At 42.2% G+C, this 27439-nt stretch overlaps 1 protein-coding gene across 4 annotated transcripts in view; it reads right to left on the minus strand.

The window, feature by feature from the left end:
* ZNF496 (zinc finger protein 496) overlaps positions 1 to 27439 on the minus strand; it is a 54944-nt gene that overhangs the window by 13486 nt on the left and 14019 nt on the right. For all 4 annotated transcript variants that reach the window (XM_058286444.2, XM_058286457.2, XM_058286455.2 and 1 more), the window contains 3 exons: positions 2747 to 2879; positions 1694 to 1792; positions 538 to 651 (listed from right to left, as the gene is read on the minus strand). In XM_058286444.2, the coding sequence (XP_058142427.1) occupies positions 538 to 651; positions 1694 to 1792; positions 2747 to 2879 (346 nt within the window). The remainder of the gene's footprint in view (positions 1 to 537; positions 652 to 1693; positions 1793 to 2746; positions 2880 to 27439) is intronic.

The following is a 27439-nucleotide window of genomic DNA, read 5'->3' on the forward strand; positions in this document are numbered from 1 at the left end:
TCTGGAGTTGGGTTTCCCAAGCCACAGAAAACCATTTCGACACAATGGACTTGAAGAAGAGTCAGGGATTTGGGTTTGGTATTGGGATGAACTTCTGAACCGTGAGTGTAGAAGATGGCTATAAGCTACTCTTTGCCTCTGGAAGTGGCAACTTTTACCAAGATGATGCAGGGTCTAAAGTTTAGCTACTTTCCTGAGGGTACTTAGAGAATATGCACTCTCCAGAAGTCCTTTCAACTTTGGTGTTCCAAGAATCTGTTCCTCAGTTCCAGAGTATCCTAGATTCTGAGCTTCCATACTCAGAGGAGAAATACACTCAGAATACAGCAAACAGTACTGCATCAGCCTCCTGCCTCAACCCACAAGGACAAGGCAAGGAAGGCTTGGAAGACAGCTGGGAGAGATGTCTTACCAAAACGAAACATGGCAGCTGAAAATGGCACAGAGAGTTCAGGGGTATCCTGAAGAGCTCATTTCGTAATCTTCCCATCCTTTCCCTGCCCCTCGACACACAGAAACCGGGACCTCCTCCTTTACCTGCGTTGGTGCTTTGAGAGAGCTCCATCTGCTGGCGTGTCTGGAATTCTGGCACCTGCAGCTCATCATTCTTTCTTCTTTCTTCTACCTGGAATGGCTGGAGACTTTGAAGATCTTTTCAGAGAAGAAAATTGTAAAAAAAAAAACAAAAAAATTTGTCTTTTGCAATGCTAACTAGGGGAGATATCCTAATAGACGGTGGTAGTGATTCAAGGCAGAACTGTGTTCCCCGTCGCTGGCTACTCATTAAACAGTTGCTCAGTGACTGAATTCGCAGGCAAAACTTGGCACACTGTAGACAAGGGTACTGAAGCTAGACAAAACTAAGCTTGAATCCTGGTCCTGTCTTTCTGCCTCTGAGACTATGGGGGAGGTGACTTAGGATCCCTGGTCCTTGTTTTTACCACCTGTGGATGGGATTCCTATAAGCTCTGGCACGGAGTACTTGCACCCCAGCAGATGCTTGGCAAGCACAGCTTGTGCAGAGCCCTAAAGGAGCAGGAGAGGTGAAGCAGGAGCTGCCGTCCCCACCGCTGTCACGAGCGGCTGCATTTACGCCGACGTCATGGCCTGCTCCGCGTCGTGTTCAGCCCCAGAAAAGGGAAAGGCTTGCTGGTGGATCAGCACAAAGCTATTTCAAGGAGCAGACATTTCAAGGCATGATGGCACAGTGGTTACAAACACCAGTTCTGGAGTCACAAGAAGTCTGGGGCTGAGGTCGTTGCTACGCCCAAGAGCTGTGTCACGTGCAAGCTCAGAACCGCCCCTGGTTTGGTTTCCTCACTGCACCTCGTGTGTGATGGGTGAGAACCTCGCCCCCACGGAGGCTGGGAGGATCAAACAAGGCAAGGCATCTGGAGGCTCTTCCTCCCCAAAGGACTGATGGTGTATGCTCTCGCTCGGGGAGGGGCAGTCTCATTCTCACAGACGCCACGCAGCACAACGTGGGAGCTATGAAATGGCAGACGGGAAGGGTAGTTCTATTCTGCTAGGAATCAGGGACAAGGTAGGACATATGCTGCCAGTGGAGAGTCTGGGCAGCAAGCAAGCCTCTGTGCAGAGGCGGCAGCAGAGAGATGATGATGAGTGGGCGCCTCCAGCCAGCAGCAGCTCTCAGCCCCCTCTCGTCCACCCACTTCTGGAACTGCTGACTCACCCATGTAGGAGGCTTGGGCTGTTTCTTTCCCTTGGAGGTCCCGCAGCTCTGGAACCCGTGGCTCATTCTCTTCCCTTTGGGAGAGATCTGGCTGGGCAGCTACAGCAGAAAAGGGAAAAGGGAAAGAAGCACACTGATCAGTAGTCTCAAGCCAAAAAAAAAACCACTGTACCTAGGGTAGGTAACGTCTCCTCAGGTCCAGAAGAGAGCAAAGGGAGGGGGCATGATGGGTAACAGCAAAGGTGGGTGCCACGCAGAAACAGAAAAGGCCTGGAGCAAGTCAGGGAAGGAGACAGTGGAGGACGGGCACTGGAGAAAGAGGGGACGGGCACTTGGGAGAGAGGGGTGGTGAATGTGGGGGGTCTTCCTCAGATCTATGGGCTGTAAAACCAGAAACGTATGCATATTTTAGGGGAAGGGTGACAAAAGAAAAACAGATGCAATGAAAACACACCACACCAAGGAAACGAAGAGTCTACAGCTGCAAGCAGGAGAATCCCATCCATCACCCATGTGGGATCGAAGCCCCCTCTCGATTTAGAGGTGGAGTGTGTTTGGTTTTGTGTGCAAATTAGCCAGGTAAGCCTGATCTAAGCGTGGTAAAGCGGCAGCTGTGGTCAAACCTCAAAGGGCCCATGTGTGCAGGTAACCTCCCTCCAGGGGAAGGGGCAAACAGCAACATGTGGGTGCAGCCCCCTCTTCGAAGGTGAGGGGTGAGGGGGATTTAACTAGTCAGAGCAAGTGAGATCCCAAATTTCACTTGTGTTAGTGGAAGAGATTTCTTACTGGGAAGGGAAGAGATTTCCCAGTTCTGTGAACCTAGGGGAGGGGCAATTCTTATTCAGAGGGAGATATCCCCATTTCCTGGTCTTAGGGGTGGGGAGTTAACTCTGAAGGAGCAAGATTTCGGGTTGGTGAATTTAGGGGACGTTAAATCTTATTTGGAGGGAAGGAGGCCCCCTGCTTCCCTGGTCTTGGGTAGGGAGGGCTTAACTCTAAGGAGAGAGACCCGCTCAGTTCCACAGTCTTGGGCGAGCGGGAGATAACTCTTACTCGAAGGCAGTGAGACCCCACAGTCCTCCCCTATGATGAATTCTCCATAGAAGCCAGTGTGTGCTGGGTCTAGAAGAGACCAGTCCTCTTCGGAGAAGCAGAAGATCATGTCCTTGAATGGGGAGACCCGGTTCTGAAATCACAGGAGAACAAGAGGGACACTTCAGGGCAGCGACAAGCTAATAGAGGACGTTTCAGCCAGGGAGGGGGGAAGAGGTGGCAACCCGGGCGGAGGGCAGAGCCCCCAGTAGCACATACACGGGGGATGCAGAGCAAGAAAACAGCCTCGCCCCAGGGCCATGCCTTCAAAACCTCTGCTATGGGACCAGCTCTTTCCTGAGATGTCACCTTGTACTTGAGATCTGACCTTGCGCCTGTCTGACTTGGCAGGGTCCGATGGTGGCTGCCTCACTGGCTGGCCAAGAGTGTGGAGAAGCAGGCTTTTCCCCACAGCGCCACAGAGGCCACAGATCCACACAATTCCCAGGGTGGGCAACTGAGCAACATCCACCAAAAGTATCAATGTGCATCACTTTGAACCACGGGTCCTCTCTAGAATCAGCTTTGCACATGTCCAACATGAGGTCCATACAAGATTCTTCACTGAGGCGCTGATGAGAATAGGTGAAGATTGAAAAGCATCCTCTACGCCCATCAGCGTAGAGATAAGGAATAAAATAAAATCAGATAAGGAATTAAATAAAATATAGGACAACCTAGAAGGAAGATTATGCAGACCCTGGGAAGAACAAGAACAAGGGACTCTGTACTGAAAAAGAATTCTAAAGGTATGAAAAGAAAAATATCTGTACAGAAGTGTGCCAGCATGTGCACACAAAGAACAGGACAGACTAACATCAGTGAGGAGAGGGAAACGAAGCAGCGGAGGCCAGGTGTAGCAGCTTTAGTCATACATTTTGTATCTTGGAACTATGGGAATATATCAAAAATGAATTTTTTTCCATGGCCCTTTTATAGTTTATTGGAATTATAATACAGAAAAAAATTACTGTATAATGCAAAATAAAATAGTTAAGGCATATTTGGATGATTATATAAGGACTTAGAGAATATAATATATGGACCAAAAAAAGTGAATTTTAATTTAAAAAATGAGAACACCTCCATTTAATACCAGGTAACGATAAAAATAAAGTCCTTTATATAGTTATTCAGAAAGGACTATGTAGAACTTAAGTGTATGTCACACTATCAACTGTGTGGAAAAAGTAAATAAATAAAAAGAGGCTATTTTTAAACGTAATTTCCTTGCATCTGATGAACCTCTGGGAGAATATCAGTCACTGCCACATGTCTGCCTTGGAGAATAGGGTCTGGTGGCAGGGGAACAGGGCTTGGAAGGAGAGCTTTCAATGAATGTTCTCTGGTACCTTTTGGAACCTGTCCCTCCCCTCCCACACTCCATGTAAACTTCTTAATTTTTAAAAATAAACTAGAAAAGAAAAATGTAAAGATTAATACAATGAATGTGTACACACCTTTCTGTTAGATTCACCAACTTGACATTTTGTGCATCTCACGTTTTCTCCTCTCTGCCTCACAGACATATGCGTGGGGTATGTTTTTTTGTTCACACCTTGACTTTGTGATATTTTAATCCCAAATACTTCAGCAGGTATCTGCTCTTAGCAGAGAATTTTTAGGTTCTTAACAAGGTCATTGCCCTGTATTACTCTGTCTTTAGATGGTGGTTCTCAATCATCGGCGATGTGCCAGTCTTAGGGAGACGTTTTTGGTTGTCACGACGGGTGAGAGTGCTGTGACACGTGCAGGAAGCAACAAGGGATACTGGCTCAGTATCCAAAACACACTGGCAACTTCAACACCTCAGGAGCTACCTGGCTCAAAATGTCCTCTGTTCTTTAAATACCCGAGAAATCTTAAATTGGTTCATAATATCATCCAATGTCTTCTGAGTTATGAAATAGTATTCCCTTTGCAAGAAAAAAAAACTGTGACAAGTCCCACAGGTAAATGTGAGAAGCAGTCGGTAATAGGAAATTCTGGGTGAGAAGTTTCTAAAGAGCCCCTAGAAATCTTGTTAAACATAAATTATGTCTTTAAATGACAATCAGGAATAAAAGTGAAATTCAATTATCTTCCACTTGGTTAAAATGATTTTTTTTAGGAGGTACCAGTGATTGAACCAAGAACCTCATTCATGGGAAGCAGCTGCTCAACCACTTGAGCTACATCTGCTCCCCTATAATGATTTTTTTAAAAAATATGAGCCCATAAGATTAGAAGAGATTAAACGTATGAGACTTAGGGAGCCAGTATAGCTCAGTGGTCAGTGGTTGAGCGCCAGCTTCCCACATACAAGGTCCTGGGTTCAATCCTTGGCCCTGGTACCTGAAAATAAACTATGAGAGAAAAAAGAAACAAAAAAACTATGATGCTTCCCTGGCTTGCTGCAGATGTAAAAACAGGTTCTCATACATGCTTGGGAAGAATGCACACTGCACACTTCTGTAGGGTACTTGGGAGTAAATAACAAAAGCACACCCTGTGATGCAGCCATTCTATTTTTAGGAAACTTTTCTAAGGAAATAATCAGAAAAGATGCACGTAAAAGGATGCATGGCACACTTGTTTATAAGCACAAACAAACTGGAAATCCAAGTGTCTGCCCATGGCACACGAGCCTTTACACGGGTGTCCAAACAGACCCCCACGTCAGCAGTGATTCTCCCTGGCGGGTGACCTAACTACCATTTCTTTTCTTTATGCCTTTTGCTGGTATCTGAAGATGTACCCTGAGCTTTCATCATTTTTATTTCATTATTAAAACTGGAAATGAAATACCAATTTAAGATTTAAAAAATGCTAAAGTGTAACATTCTTTTGCTTCAGATTTACTTGGAAAGAACATGTGACTGCTGTACCTTCTGAAGTTCTCCTGGCCCAGTGCCATCCCTGCTACCTCCCTAGAGGAAAGCAGCATTTGGGATTTGGGATTTATTATTTAATCCCTGCTTTTTAAACTCCTACCACATCCACTTTAGCCATTAACAATATTATGGTACTATTTTGTATGCTTACCTTGCCTTTCCAATTGCCTTCATAGGTAAGACTTACTCATGTCGATGTGTGTAAATCTAGTTCATTTACTTAAACCAGTATGTACAATTTCATAGAGTATAATTGATTTTATGCATTTCTTTGTTGCTAGTGTTTAGAACGCTTCCTGTATTTGCTATGACAAGCAACAAATCAAAGAACATCCTCACCAGTTTCCCATGTCCATGTGTAACAGTGTTTCCAGGGTGTACATGCAGAAGAGAAGGACTCATATCTTCAGCAACATTAAATATTTCCACACTGTTCTTCAAAGTGGGGAATCAAAAGTCCTCTCCAGTGGCAATCCATCAGGACGTCTGTGTCCAAACACCCTTGCCAACACTGGGAACTATCAAGCGTTTGTTCTGGTTTAGCAATGCCAGGCACTGTAACTCTTTGTTTTGAAGAACATCTGTTCATGGGTTTATTAGCCAGTAAGATTTTGTCTTTAAGATGCCCATTTTTCTGTATTATGATGGGTTGCTTTTCCTGTTTTTATTTAAACTGACAGGTATTTTTAAATTGTTGTCATATATCATGGAAAGGATAGCACTATTTCAATTTTAAAATAAAAAAATTTCTAAATGTGTTTAAATCACTTCATGCTGGTAATAGTCAGAAAAATTAGTGGTACAGGATGAATTGCAAGAAAATGTTTAACAAATCAGAATGGAGGGGAGCGGATGTGGCTTAAGCAATTAGGTGATGCCTCTTGAGAAAGATGAACAGAGAGGCAGCAGACAGACAAGGGAGCCATCTGGTGGAGGGAGTGGGAGGGAATAAAAAAAATTAAAATAGAAATATGGAAATAACTTTGTAAAAATATCTTCAAAATCAGCACTGTGGTTTTAGAACAAAATAGATAAATACAGAAGAGTAGAAAGATTACAGATACAACATTTACTACATTTAAAAATTTAATCCATAAGAAAGAACATTAATCAATAAGGAAAGATAAAAAGGATTGTTTTCAATATAATATGCAGCAGTTTGATATTATTGATGAATTCCAAAAAGAAATACTGGATTATGTTTGTAAACTGATCTTTTCCTCTGGGAATATTACGTTACTTAAGTACTCAGGTAAGCCTCTTGTGTCGGTAGGGCACCGCCCCCTGGTGGGTGGGGACTCACAGATAAAAACCATGGCAAAGGACAGAGATGAGGGCTTTTAATGTTGGAGTTTTGATGTTGGACTTTGATGCTGGTCTTAAGCTGGAGCCCCAGAGAGAGAGAGAGAGAGAGAGAGAGCCGTTCGCCTGATAGTCTACAGCTGACCTTGTGGAGGAAACAGGAGCTGAGCCCAGAGGAGCCCAGGAGGCCTGAGCCCTGCAGATGTCGGCAGCCATCTTGATCTAACATGTGAAAATAGAGTTTGGTGAGGGAAGTAACTTATACTTTATGGTCTGGCATCTGTAAGCTCCTACCCCAAATAAATACCCTTTATAAAAACCAACCAATTTCTGGTATTTTGCATCAGCACCCCTTTGGCTGACTAATACAGAATTTGGTACCAAGGAACGGAGAAGTGCTGTTGCAATTACCAAAATGCTGGAATGGTTTTATAAATGGGTAAGGGGTACTTTTTGGAGGAATTGTGAGATGCTTGATGGAAAAGGCCTAAACTGCTTTGCAGAGACTGTTGGTAGCACTATAGAAACTAAAGTTATTTTTGATAAGGCCTTAGAAGGAAATAATTGTGAGATGGATTCTAAAGAGACTTTTTATTATGCCTTAGAAGTTACTGATGAAACTATTATTGGAAACGAGGAAAGGCGATTCGTGTTTTAAACTTGCAGAGAACTGGAAAAGGATTTGGCTCAACTGACAGAGCACCTGCCTACCACGAGAGGTCCAGGGTTCAAACCCAGGGCCTCCTGACCCGTGTGGAGCTGACCCACGCGCAGTGCTGATGCGTGCAAGGAGTGCCATGTCACGCAGGGGTGTCCCTTGCGTAGGGGAGCCCCATGAGCAAGGAGTGTGCCCTGTAAGGAGAGCCGCCCCGCACGAAAAATTGCAGCCTGCCCAGGGTTGGTGCTGCACACACAGAGAGCTGATGCAGCAAGATAACACAACAAAAAGAGACACAGATTCCCAGTGTCGCTGACAAGAATACAAGCAGACACAGAAGAACACACAATGATTGGACACAGAGAGCAGACAAATGGGCAACTCGGGGCAGAGGAGGGGAGAGAGCAAAATAAAAAATAAGTAAATAAAGTTGCAGAGAACTTAAAAGATTAACTCCTAGTGTTTTTTTGTAAGGCAAAATTTGAAAATGGCAAGCCTGGGCATTTAGCTGAAGAAATTTCCAGAGTAAACCCAGAGAGTGTGGATTGGCTTCTGCTTGCAGCTTATAGCAAAATGCTAGATGAGAGATGCTAAGGACTAAACTGTTAGGCACAAAGAAAACATAAACTGATTCTGGAAATTCCAAGCCGCTGGAAATAAAGCTCCCAGAAGAAGGTGCCTCATAGGAGGACTTAAATAAACTTGGAACTTATAAATCAGGATTGAAGATACAATATTGTCAGAAAGACTTGTGGAAAGTCTTACTGTCTGATGGCTTGGCCACCTGCTTCCTGCATCCTAAACCAACAGACTTTTTGGGAGAGCTGTATGAACAAAACCACTGTAAGCATGGAATAAAAGGGACATGGAAAGGAAAAACTGAAGGGGAAATGACTTCAAGAGAAAAACCATGGAATCTGAGATCTGGAATTTGGACATCACCTTGGGCCAAGAGAGGAACCCCACCCATGTGTACAGAGAGGGTGAGTTTGCCCAGCAGTTGAAGAGGGTGGATGTTCCTGCCCAATGTCCTGGGAGAGTTTTCCTGCCCCCAGGGTACAGAGAGAGTGGAGCACATTCCCCAAGGATTAGGGCAGTTAAGGTCAGCGCCCCATATGGCTGAGAGGGGTGGACCTGTCCCCCAAAGGTTAGGGAAGGCCAGGTGGTCAACTCATTGCTCTGAGAGGGTTGAGCCTGTATGCCAAAGGTTAGGGGGAATGTTGTCTTCACAGCACTCTACTAGGGGGGTTAAAACTCTAACCCAAAGATTGGGTAAGGTGTAGCAGTCACCCCAACACTCTTAGAGGGAGAGATCTGGAGCTTGGTCAACACCCAGATGCTTGATGAGGGTGGAACTAAGAAAATGGCAGTTGGGAAAGCCAGTGGAAAGGGTGGGTCCCCAAATGGCCCCAAGGAGAAGAAACCATCTTCTCAAGAGTAACTCCCAGACTTTGAAATGGAACAGAGGATTCTCTGCAGGTCTACTGAACTGTAGAGAAACAGTGACTCATGTTTCCCTCCCAATTTCTTATTATAATGAAAATGTTTATCCTTTGTCTGTCCCTTTGTGAATTGGAAGTAGATGAATTGTTTTGTAAGTTTCAGAGGTCTATAGTAGACAGGACTTAGCCCCAAGACAAACTGCATTTCTTTAAATTGATTGTGTTATGATTTAGTACTTGCAGTCGAACTGATTTAAGGTATTTTTAAAAAAATATTGTAATGTCTTTTTGGAACTCAGAGGGTGGAGTGTAGCAGTTGATATTATTGATGAATTCCAAAAAGAAATATTGGCTTGCTTGTGTTTGTAAACTGATCTTCTCCTCTGGGCACATTAGATAATACTGAATTCAGAGGTTGACTTGATTAAGTAATCAGGTAAACCTCTAGGCCCCTAGGACATTGAGTCCCCACCCCTTGGTAGGTGGGGACTCACAGATATAAAACAAGGCAAAGGACTTAATGTTGGAGTTTTTATGTAGGACTTTGATGCTCATCTTAAACTGGAGTCCTGGGGAGAGAGACAGAGCCGTTTCCTGATAGTCTACAGCCGATCTTGTGATGAGAAGCAAAGCCTAGAGTCTCATAGTCTACAGCTGACCTTGTGGAGGAGAGAGGAGCTGAGCCCAGAGGAACCCAGGAAGCTGGAACCCTCGCAGACAGCAGCAGCCATCTTGCTCCAACACGTGAAAATAGGCTTTGGTGAGGGAAGTAACTTATGTTTATGGCCTGGTATCTGTAAGCTCCTACCCCAAGTAAATACCCTTTATAAAAACCAACCAATTTCTGGTATTTTGCATCAGCACCCCTTTGGCTGACTAATATAATGCAAAGAAAAAAAATACATTTTTATTATAACTAATATAAAAATGAAAACCTTAAATTACTGAAAAGAATTCTTATAGAGAATAAAAATAGAGAAAGAAACTATATGAAGAAAAGATTGGTAGAATCTTCACGTAATTATAAATATCTATAGAAACAAGTGTGAATAAAATTAAAATAAATGATAAACTGGGAAAAAATATACACCATTTACAAATGACAAAGGGTAGTTAAAATATATAGAACCATTGGCGGCAGACTTGGCCCAGTGGTTAGGGCGTCCGCCTACCACATGGGAGGTCCAAGGTTCAAACCCCGGGCCTCCCTGACCCGTGTGGAGCTGGCCCATGCGCAGTGCTGATGCGCGCAAGGAGTGTCCCCCTCGTGGGGGAGCCCCACACGCAAGGAGTGCACCCCATAAGGAGAGCCGCCCAGCATGAAAGAAAGTTCAGCCTGTCCAGGAATGGCGCCGCCCACACGGAGAGCTGACACAACAAGATGACACAACAAAAAGAAACACAGATTCCTGTGCCGCTGACAACAGCAGAAGCGGACAAAGAAGATGCAGGAAATAGACACAGAGAACAGACAACCGGGGTGGGGGGAAGGGGAGAGAAATAAATCTTTGAAAATATATATATAGAGATAGAACCATTGTAACACAATTGGAAAAGCCATCCATTCAAATTTTTTAAAAAGAAAAGGCCACAGAAGAGAAAAACATCAATAAATATCTAAGATTCAAAAAAGAAAAGGCATGAAATCTCACTAACAACCATCTGGTCATTATACATAAAAACATCATGTTAGGAGCAGATGTGCTCAAGCAGTTGAGCACCCGCCTCACACATCAGAGGTTCCGGGACAGGTTCCCAGTGCCTCCTAAAGAAGACAAGCAGACAACAGACAACAGACAACAAGCAAAACAACGAGCAAATAAGCAAAAACAAATGCACAGGGAGCAGATGTGGCTCAAGCAGTTGAGTGTCTGTCTCCCACACGGGAGGTCCCAGGTTCAGTTCCCGGTGCCTCTTAAAAACAACAACAACAACAAAACATAGACAAAGAACAGACTAGGAGCAGACAAGTGCAAACGAGTAAAAACAAGAAGCAAACGGACAAGGGAGCCATCTTGGGGGGAGGGGTAAATGTCATGTTATTATTAGAAGTACTTTAAACACCACCATAAGCTCACCATATCCCCACAAAGCATTATAAAAGAAAATCTCTGGAATATTTAGAAAAGCTACCATAACTAATGAGTAAGTTTAGTACTGGTCACTGGAAATAAGGTCAATATATAAAGATCAAGTATATTTCTATATACTACCAAGAAACAATTAGAAAATGAAATATAAAAAAGCCATACCATTTACAACAGCATTAAAAAAACATGAAATATGTGCAAGACCTATAAAGCGAAGAAGCAAAAAAAGGCACAAGAGGCATAAGAAAAAACGGATAAACTGGACTTTAAAAAGTAAAGATGCCTAGTCTTCAAAAGATATTGACTGTTAATATCATGAAAAGGAAAACTGCATGCAGGCAGAAAAAAATATACATGTTTATTTATGTGTATACATGTATATATTGGAGAAAGGACTTCTATCTGAAATATGTTAAAAAGTAACATAAACAACAACCTCTTAGAACACAATAAAAAGAAGAAAAGCAACCCAGTAAAGGAATGGGGAAAATATTGGGTCACTTCATAAAAGAAGATGTGGGGAAGCAGACGTGGCTCAACCTTAGAGCGTCTGCCTACCATATGGAGGGTCCAGGGTTCTAGAAGCAGGGCCTCCTGACCCATGTGGAGCTGGCCCACACGCAGTGCTGCTGCGCACAAGGAGTGCCATGCCACACAGGGGTGTCCCCCGCATAGGGGAGCCCCATGTGCCAGGAGTGCACTCCATAAGGAGAGCCACCCAGCGTGAAAGAAAGTGCAGCCTGCCCAAGAATGGCGCCCCACACACGGAGAGCTGACACAACAAGATGATGAAACAAAAAGAGACACAGATTCCCAGTGTCGCTGATAAGGATAGAAGCAGTCACAGAAGAACACACAGCGAATGGACACAGAGAGCACACAACTGGGGAGGGGGTAAAGAAATAGGTAGGTAGGCTGAGAGACAGATAGATAGATAGATTAGATAGATAGATAGATAGATAGATAGATAGATAGATAGATAGATAGATAGATAGATAGATAGATAGATGATAGATAGATATAGATGATAGATAGATAGATAGATAGATAGATAGATAGATAGATAGATAGATAGATAGATAGATAGATAGATATAGATAGATCTTTTCAAAAAAGAAAGAAACACAGATTCCCGGTGCCACTGATAAGAATATAAGCGGACAAAGAAGAACGCAAAGCAAATGGACAGAGAGAGCAGTCAGAGGTGGGGTGGGAGTGGAGAAGGGGAGAGAAATAAACAAAAAATAAATCTTTAAAAAAAAGATTAGGGCTTTGATTCAACCACGTCATTACAGCAATTCAGTTTGAGTCCCCGCCCCCTTTGTGTACTACATAAATGGACATTCAATCAGGGAGACACACAGAAGTAGATACACAGAGAAGATACACAGGAGTAGACAGAGCTCAACAGACACGACAGAGGAGAGAACTTGATCCTGGGGCCCCAGAGAGACAAGCCTTTTGCCTCATAGTTTGAGCTGAAGAGATCAGAGCCCTGAGCAGCTAAGAAGGCCCCAAAGAAATGAGCCCCCCAGCCTATAGCTGCGACTGAAAGAAGCTGGACCCATGGAGCCTTAAGACAGAGGAAGGATGAACCCTCGCAAACGTCACCTGCCATCTTGCTGCAACACATGGCAACAGACTCTGGGTGAGGAAGTACCTCTTATGGTACCTTGAACTGGACTTTTTAGGGCCGTGTAACTGTAAACATTTTCCCTAAATAAATGTCCTTTATTAAAACCATAGATTCCTGGTACTTTGCATCAGCACCCCTTTGGCTGGCTAATATACCATTCTATAAGCAACTGTGTATAATAAGGAATTTCCTAACAACAAATTTGTAGTCAGAATTCACAATGACATTGGTACTTTTGGACTATGAGCACGGGAGCAATGGTAAATGTCTCATAAATACAAAAACATTAGAGTGACTCTAGGGACCACAAGACTGGGTAACAAAACTATTACTATTTTAAGACACCCAAATCAATGTGAAATTTTACTAGTTTAACTAAAATTGAGATAATGTAACAATGTAAAACAGCTACTATATAAAAAGTGAAAGTACAGTTAGAAAATGTCCTCAAGAGTTGGAGCAAATAATCACTCAAAGTCCCAAAACTAAACTGTCTTTGCAAATTTGTTCAGCCAATAAGAATTCCCTGAGAATCTATGGTATTCAGTGACACTGGAATATTAGTACAATCCTGAAACTCCAAAACTCACTGGGATCACAAAAGCAAAAAACTTTGTCCAAAGGAGCTACAAAAGAATCAGTAAGCCTGAAAGATATGAACACAAGAGAATAAATGAAGATGATATGTAATTCCAGGTTAAACTGTGTGAGTAGGACCTTTTGATGAGGCCTCATTCAGGATCTTAATCCTGTTACTGGAGTTCTCTATAAAAGAATGAAATTCAGACCAAGAGAAAGACACAGAAGAAAGAACCTGAAATCAAAGAAACCCATAAGAGAAGGGAGAGACTAGTAGATGCCACCATGTGGCAGAGGAGCCAAGGATCTCTGGCAGCCAGTCTTGGGAAGAAAGCATCATCTTGATGATGCCTTGATTTGGACATTTTCCCAGCCTCAAAACTGTAAGCCAATAAATTCCTAAAGTTTAAACAACCCATTTCATGGTATTTGCTTTGAGCAGCCTAGAAAACTAAAAGAGCACATTATAGCTTAAAAAATAGATTTGAAAGAGCAAACAGCTAGATACCATTTTCAATGATTTGGGGGAAGATGAAAAAGAATGGTAATTTTAAAAATAAACTACAACAATTATATCAAAACTGTCATGTTAAAAATCACTTTAAATCTTGCCAAGTGATCAAAACTAGCATGACCCACACTGGGGAACCAGTGCCTCCCAACGTGCTGCCCTGTGAAGGATGCAACACAGCTCCAAAATGCATGAGCATGAGTCAAACCTCACCTGAGTCAAACCTCACCTGAGACAGGGTCCAGACGGCAACTGACCTACACTCTTCAAAACTATGCAAGCCAGGAAGCGGATGTGGCCCAAAGCAGTTGAGTGACCACCTACCATACGGGAGGTCCCAGGTTTGGTTCCCACTGCCTCCTAAAGATGAGCAAGACAGCGAGATGTCTCAACAGGCTGGCACAACGGGCTGGTATAGCGAGCTGACATAAGATGACAAACAAGATGACGTAATGAAGAGACATACAGCGAGGAAACACAATGAGAGACACAACAAGCAGGGAATGAGATGGCTCAAGTGATTGGGCACCACCTCCCACATGGGAGGTCCTGAGTTTGGTTTCTGGTGCCTCCTAAAAAGATGAACAGCGAGCACAAACAATGGCTTTGGGAGGCGGGGAAGGATGAATGAATGAAATTAAAAAACAAAACAAAACTATGAATGTCATGGCCAACAATGAAAAGCCTAGGAGAACTGTGAAGGAGATGTGACAGCAAAATGCAAACATGATCCTGGGTTCGAATTATTTCAATGTCGAATTTCCAGAATTGAAAACTGTGCTGTGGTTACGGAGGACAATGTCCTTATTTTAAGAAATATATCCTCTTGGCATGAATAAAGACCAAAAGGGCCTGAATGTCTGCTTTTAATTTTCTAAAATCATGGGGACAAAACACGGGAGGAGGGCCCTGCTCTGATCATGGTAGCAGAGTGTATAGAAGGTGGCTCATGGAGTCCTCTTACAGAATGCTGTGGGAGGGTAATCAAGTGGCTGCAAGGATTTGCAGACCATAGAATACACATTCATGCAGTGCCTGGGACCATGAAGAAACTGTTTTCTAGAGAAGACAGAACATTCAGATGAGTTGTACATGGAATTCCTAAGGCCACACATACATGTCCAAAGAAGGATGCAAGTGCAGAAAGGATGGGGGAAGTGACTGTGGCTCAAGCAATTGGGCACCTGCCTACCACAGGGGAGGCCCTGGGTTCACCTCCCAGTGCCTCCTAAAGAACATGAGCAGGACAGTGAGCTGATGTAGAGAGCCAATGCAACAAAATAACACAAGATGTTGCAACAAAGAAACACAACAAGGAGAAACAATGAGAGGTACAACAAGCAGGGAGTAGAGGTGGCTCAAGCCACTGGGCTCCTCCCCCCCACATGGCAGTCCCCGGTTCAGTTCCCAGTGCCTCCTAAAAAGAAGATGAGCACAAAATAAAAGACACAGAAAGCAGACAGCAAGCACAAACAATGGGGAAGTAGGGGGATAAATAATAAATTAAATAATAAGTCTTTAAAAAAAGAAAAAGAAAGGATTGGGAGAATCCTACATTTGGCCTAGACTAGTCTCTAAATTCATTGTACGGATAAGCCCTGAAGAACACTTGGGCAGGTCACTCTGCAGAGACTGAGAAAGGTGTTTGGTTTTTTTCCTCCTCCTTTTAATTTTTCTTTTTTTTAGGGGGTACCAGGGATTGAAACTAGGACTTAGTACATGGGAAGCAGGCACCCAACCACTTGAGCTATATCTGCTTCCCAATTCTTTTTTTATCTTTCTTTTTATTCTTTTTTACTTCCCTTTTGTTGTATTATCCCAATGTTTTTTTATTAGCTCCTGGCATTCCAGGTAATCTTGGTCATAACATTAATTGGATACAAGCTTAAAGAACAGACCCCCTCCTAGTCTAAATTCCAGCATAGCACATTAAAATATCAAACTGCCCAAACTTCAACAAAAGTTTACAAAACATACAAAGAAACAGGAATAACAGCCCAGGCAAAGAAGAAATTCAAAGCATTAGATATCATTAATGAGGAGAACCAGACCTGGGGCATACCAGGCAAAGAACTAAAGGAAATCAGGAAAACTATAGATGAACATGATGAAAATAACAGAGAATTGGAAATTATGAAAAGGAATCATCCAAGAGAGCTGAAGATCACAATAACAGAAATTAAAACTTCCCTCGATGGCATCACCAGATTGGAGCTGGCAGAAAAAAAGAATCCATAAACCCGAAAATAAGACAATCGAAATTGTTCAATCCGAGGAGCAGAAAAAAGAATGAAGGGAAGTGAGCAGAACCTACAGGAACCTGTGGGACACCATCAAGAACAGCAGTATATGAATCATGGGAGTTCCCAGAAGGAAAAGAGGGAAGGGATAAAGAGAGAGGATTCAAAGAAACAATGGCTAAAAACTTCCCAAATTTCAATGAAAGACAAGAATATCACATCCAAGAAACTCAACAAACTCCAAACAGGTTAAAGCCCAACAGACCCCCATCATGACATATTAAAATCACACTGCTGGGAAGCGGCTGTGGCTCGATCAGGTGGGCTCCCGTCTGCCATACGGGAGGCCCTGGGTTCGCTTCCAGGGCCTCCTTGTGAAGGCAGGTTTGCCCATGCCTGCAGAGAGCTGACGCAGCAAGATGACGCAACAAAGGGAGACAAGCAGACACAGAACACGCAGTGAATGGACACAGAGAAGAGAGAGCAAGAAAGCGGCTAGGGCGGGGGGGTGGATAAATAAATAAAATAAATATTAAAAAAAAAAAATCAAACTGCTGATAACAACTAAATGCAATACACAGTGCCCTGGACTAGAACTATTAGAGGAGTAGAAAATGCCGAAAAGGACATTACTGAGACATATGAAAAAGTTGGTATGTAGAGAGAAGCTTTATATCAATAATAATAAATGTCCTGAACTTGATAACTATACCTGTGATACACCCCAGAAAAACATGCTCTTGAACGTAATCCGTTCCCGTGGGTGAGGACCCCACTGCAAGCAGGGCCTTTTGGCGACGTGACTTTAGTGAAGGTGTGGCCCCTCAGCAGGACGGCCTTGATCCTTTCACTGGAGTCCTTTATAAGAGACTGAAACTCAAACAAAGAAAAAGACAAAGAAGCAAGAAGATGCAAGCAAGGCATCCGAGAAGAGAAGGGAAAGACGGGGAGACAGTGCCACGGGCCTTGTCACATGGCAGAGGAGTCAGGACTGCTGGCAGCCCGTCTGTGGGAAGAAGGTATCGTCTTCATTCAATTGTATCTTAGAATATGGTTAAGAGGGAAAATTTTAGATTGTGAGGATGTTACTAGACTGAAATTTTTTAAAAACCTTAGGATGGTACAACACACAGAGTGAATGAACCCTAATGTAAACTACGGACTATAATCAGTAGTGTAATTATAGTACTATTGTTTCATCAATCATAAAAAAAGTATCACACTAATGTAAACTGTTAAGAAAAGGGAAAAATGTGATGTGTGTGGGGGGGTGGGGATTATATGAGGACTCTGTATTTTCTGCATGATTTTTCTGTAAACCTACAAACAACTTCTCTAATAAAAAACAATTTTTTTAAACGAAAAAAATAAGGTATCATCTTGATACCTAATTTGGACATTTTCCTAGCCTCAAAGCGTAAGTTAACTAATTCCCATTGTTTAAGGGAAAAAAAGTAGTAACAATAATAAAAATCAAACTGTAGAATACCAAAGATAGAGAATTCTGAAAGCCACAGAGAGAAACAACACATCACATATAAGGGATCCTTAACAAGATTAACTGCCGAAAGAACCCACGCTGGCAAGAAGGTGGTGGGATGATATCTTAAGTGCTGACAGCAAAAATCTATTGTAATAGTCAGCCAAAGGGGTGTTGATGCAAAATACCAGAAATTGGTTGGTTTTTACAAAGGGTATTTACTTGGGGCAGGAGCTTACAGATACCAGGCCATGAAGCATAAGTCACTTCCCTCACCAAAGCCTATTTCCACGTGTTGGAGCAAGATGGCTGCTGACGTCTGCCAGGGTTCAGGCTTCCTGGGTTCCTCTCTTCCAGGGCTTGCTTCTTCCTGGGCTCAGCGTTCCTCTCTTCCTGGGGCTGGCTTCTCTTTCCTCTGGGAGCTGACTTCCCAGGGCTCTAGCTTAAGGCTTCAGCATCAAACTCCAACATCAAAACTCCAACATCAAAAGCCCTCACCTCTGTCCTTTGCCATGCCTTTTATCTGAGAGTTCCCACCCACCAAGGGGTGGGGACTCAATGCCCTAATAACATGGCTCAATCAAAGCCCTAATCATAACTCAATCATGTCCAGGTATAGACCAGATTACAAACATATGCAATATCTATTTTTGGAATTCATAACCATATCAAGCTGCTGCAACTACCAACCAAGAACTCTACATCTGACAAAGCTGACTTTCAAAAAAAGAGGGCAAAATTAAGACATTCCCAGATAAGCAAAAGCTGAGGGTGTTTGTCACTAGACTGCCTTACAAGAGATGCTAAATAGAGTTCTGTAGGTTGAATGGAAAGGACAAAAGACAATAAATCAAAGCCCCATGAAGACAAAGATTTCCAGTGAGGGCCATGAGTAAACATAAAAAGCAGTACTATTGAATCTTTAGTTTATAACTCCATTTTTCCCTTCCTATAGGATCTATAAGGCAAATGAATTAATTGTAAAGATGTATCAGTGGTCTTGGACTTATAATGTCTAAGCATGTAATTCGTGACAGGAAGTAAATAAAGGTAGAGGGTGGAGTGTTATAGGACATAGTTTGTATACATTATTGAATTCGGTATCAAAGCAAACAAGATTGCTTTCATTTGGAATGTTAATTACAAAAATAAGTATCAGAGAACATGCAAGCCCACTGAGTATAGTTTGCCAGGGAGGTAAGCAAGGGGAGTGAGGATTTAATGCATAATGGGTTTCTGTTTAGGGAAAGAGGTTAAGTTTAAATAATACAAGTTGGTAAGAGTACCACAATACTGTGTATATGATTAATTCTATTGAATTATGGTGTGGTTGGGAGTGGCTGAGGTAGGAAAGTTTATATTATATATATGTTCCTACAATTAAAAAAAATAAAAAGCAACTAAAGCAAGGGTTTTTAACCTTTTTGTTCCATGGATCCCTTTGCCAATCAGGTAAAAACCACGCACCCCTTACTAAGTCCACACTATACCATGTATTATTTAATAAATATATCATACCCCTACCAACACGTCACCACAAGAATGTTTTCCTGAATTTTCAGTTCAAGCTCATGGACTCTAGAACCCCTGAACTAAAGAGACAATGACAATTAAATGCAATATTTGATGCTGGACAGGATATGCAAGGGAGGAAAAAAAGCTCAAAGGGACGTTATTTGGACACATGAAAAAATTGAGATCGGAATATACTGTGTGCGTCCTATCAATGTTAAATTTCTTGAATTTGTTAATACCTTTAAGGTGGTTACTTATGTGACTATCCTCATTCTTAGGAAATGTAAATGGCAATAAAAAAGTGTTTAAAAAATATGATGCATATAACCTATACTCAAGTGTCCAGAAAATGGATTAATAAATAGAAAAGTAGACAAAATGATACAGCAAGTGTGGTAAATTGTTAAAATTGGTGGATGTGTGTTGGGAGGCAGCCGTGCTCAATCCGTTGGGCTCCCGTCCACCATATGGGAGGCCCTGGGTTCACGTCCCAGGGCCCCCTGGTGAAGGCAGGCTCACTTGCATACCGTGGAGAGCCACCCGCCTGCAAGCACTGCAGAGAGCCTGCTTGCAGAGAGCCGACTCAGCAGGGTGACGCAACAGAAGGAGACGAGTGCAAATACAGAATGACGCACAGCGAGTGGACAGAGCAGGCAGCAAGCAAGCTGTGCAGGGGTGGGGAACTGGTGGATGGGTATCTGGGCTGATAGGATAGGCTGGAGTTCTCTGTAGGGGCTTTGTATTACTTCTGTAGCTGTCCTGTCAGTTCTGAAGTATTTCAAAATAAAAACTGTAGAATAAAAAAAAATGTGGGGGGCGTGTTGAGAGGGCGAAAATAGGGGACTTGAAGTGAAGCATATTACATAGCTCTTTGTGCTTTTCTTGCCATTTTTTCCAAGCTTGAAATTATTCCAAATTAAAAAGTTTTAACTAGTTAAATATTTCCATTCTAAAGCTGGGTATGGAGCCAGTTATCTAAATGGGAAGCCTCCTCACATTTGGATTTACCTGTGAATCACCTGAGCACCCTGTTAAAAATGCAAATTCTGGTTCCCCAGCCTGGGGAGGGACTGAGATTCTGCATTTGAATAATCCCCCATCAGTCTGCTATGCTAGGAAGACACTAATACAGGGGAAAAGGCTGTCATTCCAAGTCAAGTTCCACAGAATGGACAAGGACCTCAGTTAGCCACTGAACCTCCTCCTAAAAATTCTTGTAGGAGAAGAATGATTTTTAAGAAAGACTGATGGCTTAATGAGGAAAACCATACTCAGCACAGAGGATGAAGAGGGAAAGAAACCAGCCCTCTCCTGTTGATTTACGGATGTGATTATGGCTGAGAGGGGGTCCTCTAAGGAGGTTAATAGAGTAGGAGGACAGCTGGAGGGCAATGCTGGGGCTGTACAGCAACGGTTTTTGGCAGTAAATGAGGCTAGTGGTTAATAACATAAATACACGAATGCTCTACCACAAGGTGTTAAGAACATGGCGATACATGGGGAAAATATAACTAATGTAATTTATAGACGATCATTAACAACAACACTGTAATGTTTTTGTAGCACAAGCAAAATTGATACTATATTAATGCTAAGGGTAAAAAACTGAATAGGGGATTGAGTGTTGTGAGATATCACTATGATTAAGCTTTTTATTTTCTCTTCTTCAATTCTTTCATTACTAAGGAGACCGTGGCTATGTCATTTAACTAATCTGTGTTCATCTGTATCTTTCTGAACAATGGGGGAACAACTGAGTTTGTTGCTGGAATTAGATGAGATGAAAGTACTCAGAAAAGGAGGCGATGTGGCTTAGGAGTTGAGCGCTGGCTTCTGACATGAGGTCCTGGGTTCAATTCCCGGTCCCAAAACAAAAAAAAAAGTTCCTGGACAGAACTTTTTAGGCATAATGCTTCCATAACTTGTTGGGCTGTCTTTTGTCTGTTATTTTATTTTTTGAATTTGAAATAAAGTTTGAATACAAAAAAAGAAAAAAGAAAAAGAAAAATGTAACAACCAGTATTCCCAGATGGCACTGTGGAAGTGAGTGGTAATTTTCTGAAGGAAAAGTAGAGGTATGGATCAAGAGATATGGTCCTTTGTTCCCTCAGACCAGTCATTTCCCTTCTGAGACTGTATCCACACCTGGAAATAGTCACAAAGGTGAATGCACAAAAAGTCATTGCATGTGGAGAAACAAACCGAAGGTCCCATGGCCAAGGCTGGTGGAGGGAACAAAAATATAAACAGCCACTTACCAGGGCACGCAGGGAGCTTTTATGATTACGAGGGGAAGTGCTTCCATGTGGAGAAGTAAAGTTAAAAGCCTACAAAATTATTGATATAGGGCATGAGCCCAGCAATGCACGCCAGAAAAACCAGAGGAGAAAGGTCAGGAAATTCATGAAAACATTCCACTGTATAAACATGCTAAAGACATTATCATAGCAAGAGATGCAGAAAAAGCATTTGACTAAATTCAACATTCATTTGTGATTAAAAAAACTCTGAAAAATGGGAGTAGGGGGAACGTCCTCAATTTGATAAAGAACATCCACAAAAACCTACAATGAACATTATATTTAATGATGAAACTGAACGCTTCCCAACTAATATTAGGGGAAAAGCCATTTTCACTCTCACCACTGCTATTTAACATGGTACTAGAAGTTCTAGCCAATGAAGTGAGGCAAAGAAAGGAAATAAAAGGCATCCAGATAGGAAAGAAGAAATAAAAACCAATTGTACTGGGAAGCAGATGTGGCTCAAGCAATTGGGCTCCCATCTACCATACGGGAGGTCCTGGGTTCGTTTCCCAGGGCCTCCTGGTGAAGGCGAGCTGGCCCACTCCACAAGCTGATGCAACAAGATGTCTCAACAAAAAAGAGACACAGAGGAAAGACAAGGAGAGATGTGGCAAACCAGGGAGCTGAGGTGGCTTAAGCGACTGAGTGCCTCTCTCCCATGTTGGGATCCCAGAGTCGGTTCCCAGTGCCTCCTAAAGAGAAAGATGAGAAGACAAGCAGACTCAGAAGAACGTACAGCAAATGGACACAGAGAGGTGATAGCAAGCACAGGTGGCAAGAGGGGCAGGCTTATTAAAAAAAATTTTTTAATTAAAAAATTAAAAATAATCAATTGTACTAAAATATCAATTGTATTTCTATATACTATAAATGAACATGCTGACATCAAAATTAAAAATACAATACCATTTATAATTGCTCAGAAAAACAAATATTTAGATGTAACTCTAACAAAAAGTATATAAAACTCATATGCTGGCAACTATACAATGTTGATGAAAAATTCAAAGGAGAAATAAGTGCCAGATGCAGCATGTTCATGGATTCATAGAATCATGACAGTAAAAATACAACGTAAACTATAATCCATGTGGTGCAGCAGTGCTCCAAAATATATTCATCAAATGCAATAAACTATGCCACACTGATGAAAGAGGTTGTTGATGTGGGAGGAGGGGAAGGGGGCAGGGAGTGGGGTATATGGGAACATCTTATATTTTTTAGTGTAACATTTTGTGTGATCTATGTATCTATTAAAAAAAAGACAATAAAAACTACTAATAGAAGAGACAGTAAAAATGTCAATTCACTCTAACTAGATACACAAGGTCAGAATCCTATCAAGATTCTTCATAGTTATAAAAAAAATTACCCTAAAATTCACAGAGAAAGGCAATAGAACTATAATAGGTAAAACTTTAAAAAGAAAATAAAGTAGGACAAATGAGTCTACCCAACTTCAAGATTTATTATAATACTATAATAATCAAGACTCTGGTGTTAGTGAAATGATAGAACATAGATCAAAAACTGTAGCAGAGAACCCGAGAGAGATCCACACAACTACACCTAAATGCTTGATCATGAAGGTGCAGAAGCAGTTTAATGGAAGCAAGAAAGCCTTTCAACAAATGGTCATCTAAAGGCAAAATAAATGAACAGTGATTTAGTTCTCACAATATATTTTTAAAAATTCATTGAAAATGGATCATGGACTTGAATGTATAATATAAAACTAAAAAACTCTGAGGGAAAAAAATGGGAAAAAAAACTTCACTATCTAGGTCTAGGCAAAGAGTTCTTAGACTTGACACCCCAAGCACCCTCCTTGAAAGAAAAAAAAAAAAAAGATAAATTGGACTTAATCAATATGAAAATTTTGCTTTGCTAAAGACTTTGTTACAGACAGTACCTACGACTGCAAACAAGACAGTTTCATGCACCTGCCCCATGGGATCTAAGCCCCTCTCAAGTGGAAGCAGAGTGGACTCACCGTCCCCAAATCCTCAAGAAAGAGGAAGGAACAAACATAAGGGGGGAATGCAGCTACGGACTGAAGTAGACTTATTATTATTCTAGGAACTGAAGAACTTGTTTCATTGATAATAAAGGCAGTTGTTACAAGAGATTCTGAGGGAAGGGAGAGGGAAGAATAGGTACACCATAGGGGCATTTTTTGGGACACTGGAATTGTTCTGCATGACACTGGCCATTACACAGTTTTTCAAAACCTATAAAATTGTGTGGTGCAAAGTGTAAACTATAATGTAAACTACAGCCATAGTCCATGATTAGTAGCAATGCTTCAATACGTGTTCATCAATTATAAAAAATGCACCACACTAACGAAAGATGTAGCAGTTTGACATTGTTCATGAATTCCAAAAATAGTTATTGGATTATGTTTGTAATCTGGCCTATCAGAGGTATCACTTTTAATTGATTAAATAATGATTTGGACTTTGACTGGGCCATGTCAGTAGGGAGTGAAAAGACATGGCAAAGGACAGAGTTGGGAGTTTTGAGCTGGAGCCTGAGAAATGAACACACAGAAGTACTCAGAAGAATAGAGATGGCTCCTTAGACATGGCAGAAGTCCTGGGGAGATAGACAGAGCCATTTGCCTGATAGTCTACACCTAGCCTTGTGGAATGAGTTGAGCAGCTGAGGCCAGCGAGAAATGTAGCCCTGGGAAGAGAGGAACCCAAGAATCCTGAACCCTTGGCAGACATCGACAGCCATCTTGTCCCAACACGTGGCAAAAGACTTTGGTGAGGGAAGTAACTTACGCTGTATGACCTGGTAACTGTAAGCTCCTATCCCAAATAAATACCCCTATAAAAGCCAACAGATTTCTGATAATTTACATCAGCACCCCTTTGGCTGACCGAGGAATGGGGAAGTGCTTTTGTAATTATCAAAATGCCGGAACAGTTTTATAAACGGGTTAAGAGGTATTTTTTGGAGGAATGGTGAGATGCCTGGTAGAAAAGACCTACGGTGCTTTGAAGAGACTGTTGATAGTAATGTGGACTCTAAAGAGATTTTTTTGTGAGGTCTTAGAATTAAATGATTAAACTATCATTGGAAACTAGAGGACAGGTGATCCATGTTTTAAAGTTGCAGAGAACTTAGCAAGATTAACACCTGACGTTTTATGGAAAATAGGATTTGAAAATGTTGAGCCTGGGCATTTAGCTGAAGAACTTTCCAAAGTAAACTCAGAGAATGTGGCTTGGCTTCTCCTTGCAATTTAGAGCAAAATGCTGGACAAGAGAGACAAGCTAAGGACTGAACTCATGGGTTCCGGAAATCCCAAGCCTCTGGAAATCAAGCTCCCAGACAATAGTGACTCATTTGAGGATTTAACTAAACTTGGAATTTGTAAATCAGGATTGAAAATGTAGTTATCTAGGAAGGACTTGTAGAAAGTGTTAAAAATAAAAAAAGCAAAACAAAAACAAAACAAAACAAAAAAAATAGAGAGTATTACTGTCTGATGGCTTGAACCCCTGCTTCCTACATGCTGAACCAACAAACTTTTTGAGAGATGTATGAACAAAACCACTGTCAGCTTGGACAAAAAGGACATGGACAGGAGAGATGGAAGAGGAAACAGCTTGAAGAGGAAAACCACGGAAGCAGAGATCTGGAATTAAGGTATCACCTTGGGCCAAGGAAGGAACCCCACCCATGTGTTCAGAGAGGGTGAGGGTGCCCCAGCAGTTGAAGAGGGTGGAGCACATTCCTCAAGGATTAGGGCGGTTAAGGGCAGCACCCCATAGGTCTGAGAGGGGCGGAGCTGTCCCCCACGGGAAGGCCAGGTGGTCAACTCGTTGCTCTGAGAGGACTGAGCCTGTATGCCAAAGGTTAGGGAGGATGTTGTCTTTACTTCACTGGACTAGGGGGGCTAAGCCTCTAACCCAAAGATTGGGTAAAGTGTGGCGATGACCCCAATGCTCTTGAAGGGTGAGGTCTAGAGCTTGGTTGACACCCAGATGCTTGATGAGGGTGGGACCAAGAAAATGGCCATTGGGCAAGCCTGTGGGAAGGGTGGGTCTCCATGAGGCCCCAGGGAGAAGAAACCATCATCTTAGGAATGACTCTCAGACTTTGCCATCTAATGAAGTATGTCCTGCAGTTTTACTGAACTATAGAGGACCCGTGACTCATGTTTCCCTCCCAATTTCTCCTTATTGTAATGACAACGTTTATTCTATGTCTATCCATTAGTGCATTGGAAGCAAATAAATGGTTTTGTAAGTTTCAGAGATTTATAACAGATGGGACTTTGTCCCAAGACAAACTGTATTTCTTTAAATTCATGATGATATAATTTTGTCCTTGCAACATTACTGATTTAAGGTTTTTTTTGAATTTTGTAATGTCTTTTTGGAATTCAGAGGGTGGAGTGTAGCAGTTTGGCATTGTTCATGAATTCCAAAAATAGTTATTGGACTATGTTTGTAAACTGGTCTGTTAAAGGTATCACTTTCAATTGATTAAATTATGATTAGGACTTTGATTGGGCCATGTTAGTAGGGCATGAAAAGACATGGCAAAGGACAGAGTTGGGAGATTTTGAGTTGGAGCCAGGGAACTGAACACACAGGAGAAGTACACAGAGAAACAGAGACAGCTCCTTAGACACAACAGAAGCCCTGGGAGAGAAAAAGAGCCGTTCACCTGACAGTCCACAGCTGACCTCGTGGAGTGAGCAGAGCAGCTGAGCCCAAAGAGAAATGCAGCCCTGGGAAGAGAGGAACCCAAGAAGCCCGGACTCTTGGCAGGATCAGCAGTCATCCAGCCCCAATACATAGCAATAAGACTTTGGTGAGGGAAGTAAATTATGCTTTATGGTCTGGTAACTGTAAGCTTCTACCCCAAATAAATACCCTTTATAAAAGCTAACAGATTTCTGATAATTTGCATCAGCACCCCTTTGGCTGACTAATACATGTTGTTAATGGGGAAAAGTGGGGAGGGGGAGGAGATGGAGTATATGGGAATCCTCCTATATTTTTAATGTAACATTTATTTAATCTAAAACTTATTTAAAAATAAAGGAGAAAAAAAAAGACTGTTGAGGGAATGAAAAGACAAGCTACAGAGTGGGAGAAAGTATCTGCAAACCATATATCCAACAAAGTAAGAATGTCAAATATATAAAGATCTCTTGGTGGTGGACTTGGCCCAGTGGTTAGGGCATCCATCTACCACATGGGAGGTCTGCGGTTCAAACCCTGGGCCTCCTTGACCTGTGTGGAGGTGGCCCATGTGCAGTGCTGATGGAGCTGGCCCATGTGCAGTGCTGATGCACGCAAGGAGTGCCCGGCCACGCTGGAGTGTCCCCCACGTAGGAGAGCCCCATGCGCAGGGAGTGCGTCCCATAAGGAGAGCCGCCCAGCGCGAAAGAAAGTGCAGCCTGCCCAGGAATGGCGCCGCCCACACAGAGAGCTGACACAAGATGACGCAACAAAAAGAAACACAGATTCCTGTGCCGCTAACAACAGACAATGCAGCAAATAGACACAGAGAACAGACAACTGGGGTGAGGGCGGGAGGAAGAGAAATAAATAAATAAATAAATCTTAAAAAAAAAAACCTCTTAAAACTCAAATTAGAACATGGGCAAAAGACATGAAGAGAGAGTTCACCAAAGTATACAGATTGCAAATGAGATGCAAAAGGAGGTTCAATATCATTAGCCATGAGGGACATGCAAAATTAAACCATAATAAACAGCCATAGAGCTTTCAGAACAACAAAAATGAAAAACAGCTACAACACTAAACACTGGTGTTTACACAGAGAAAGTGGACTATGCATACACTGCCAGTGGGAAGGCAGAATGGTACACCTGCTCTGGAAAACGGTGTGGCCATTTCTTAAAAGACTATGCTGTGCAGCCCAACAATTACACGTCTGATCTTTTATCCCAGAGAAATGAAGAATTATGTTCCCACAAAAGCCTATACACAGATGCTTATATTACGTTTACTATTCATAATGGCCCAAGGTT

Source organism: Dasypus novemcinctus, chromosome 2 (genome assembly GCF_030445035.2).
Source record: "Dasypus novemcinctus isolate mDasNov1 chromosome 2, mDasNov1.1.hap2, whole genome shotgun sequence".
Lineage (NCBI taxonomy): Eukaryota > Metazoa > Chordata > Mammalia > Cingulata > Dasypodidae > Dasypus > Dasypus novemcinctus.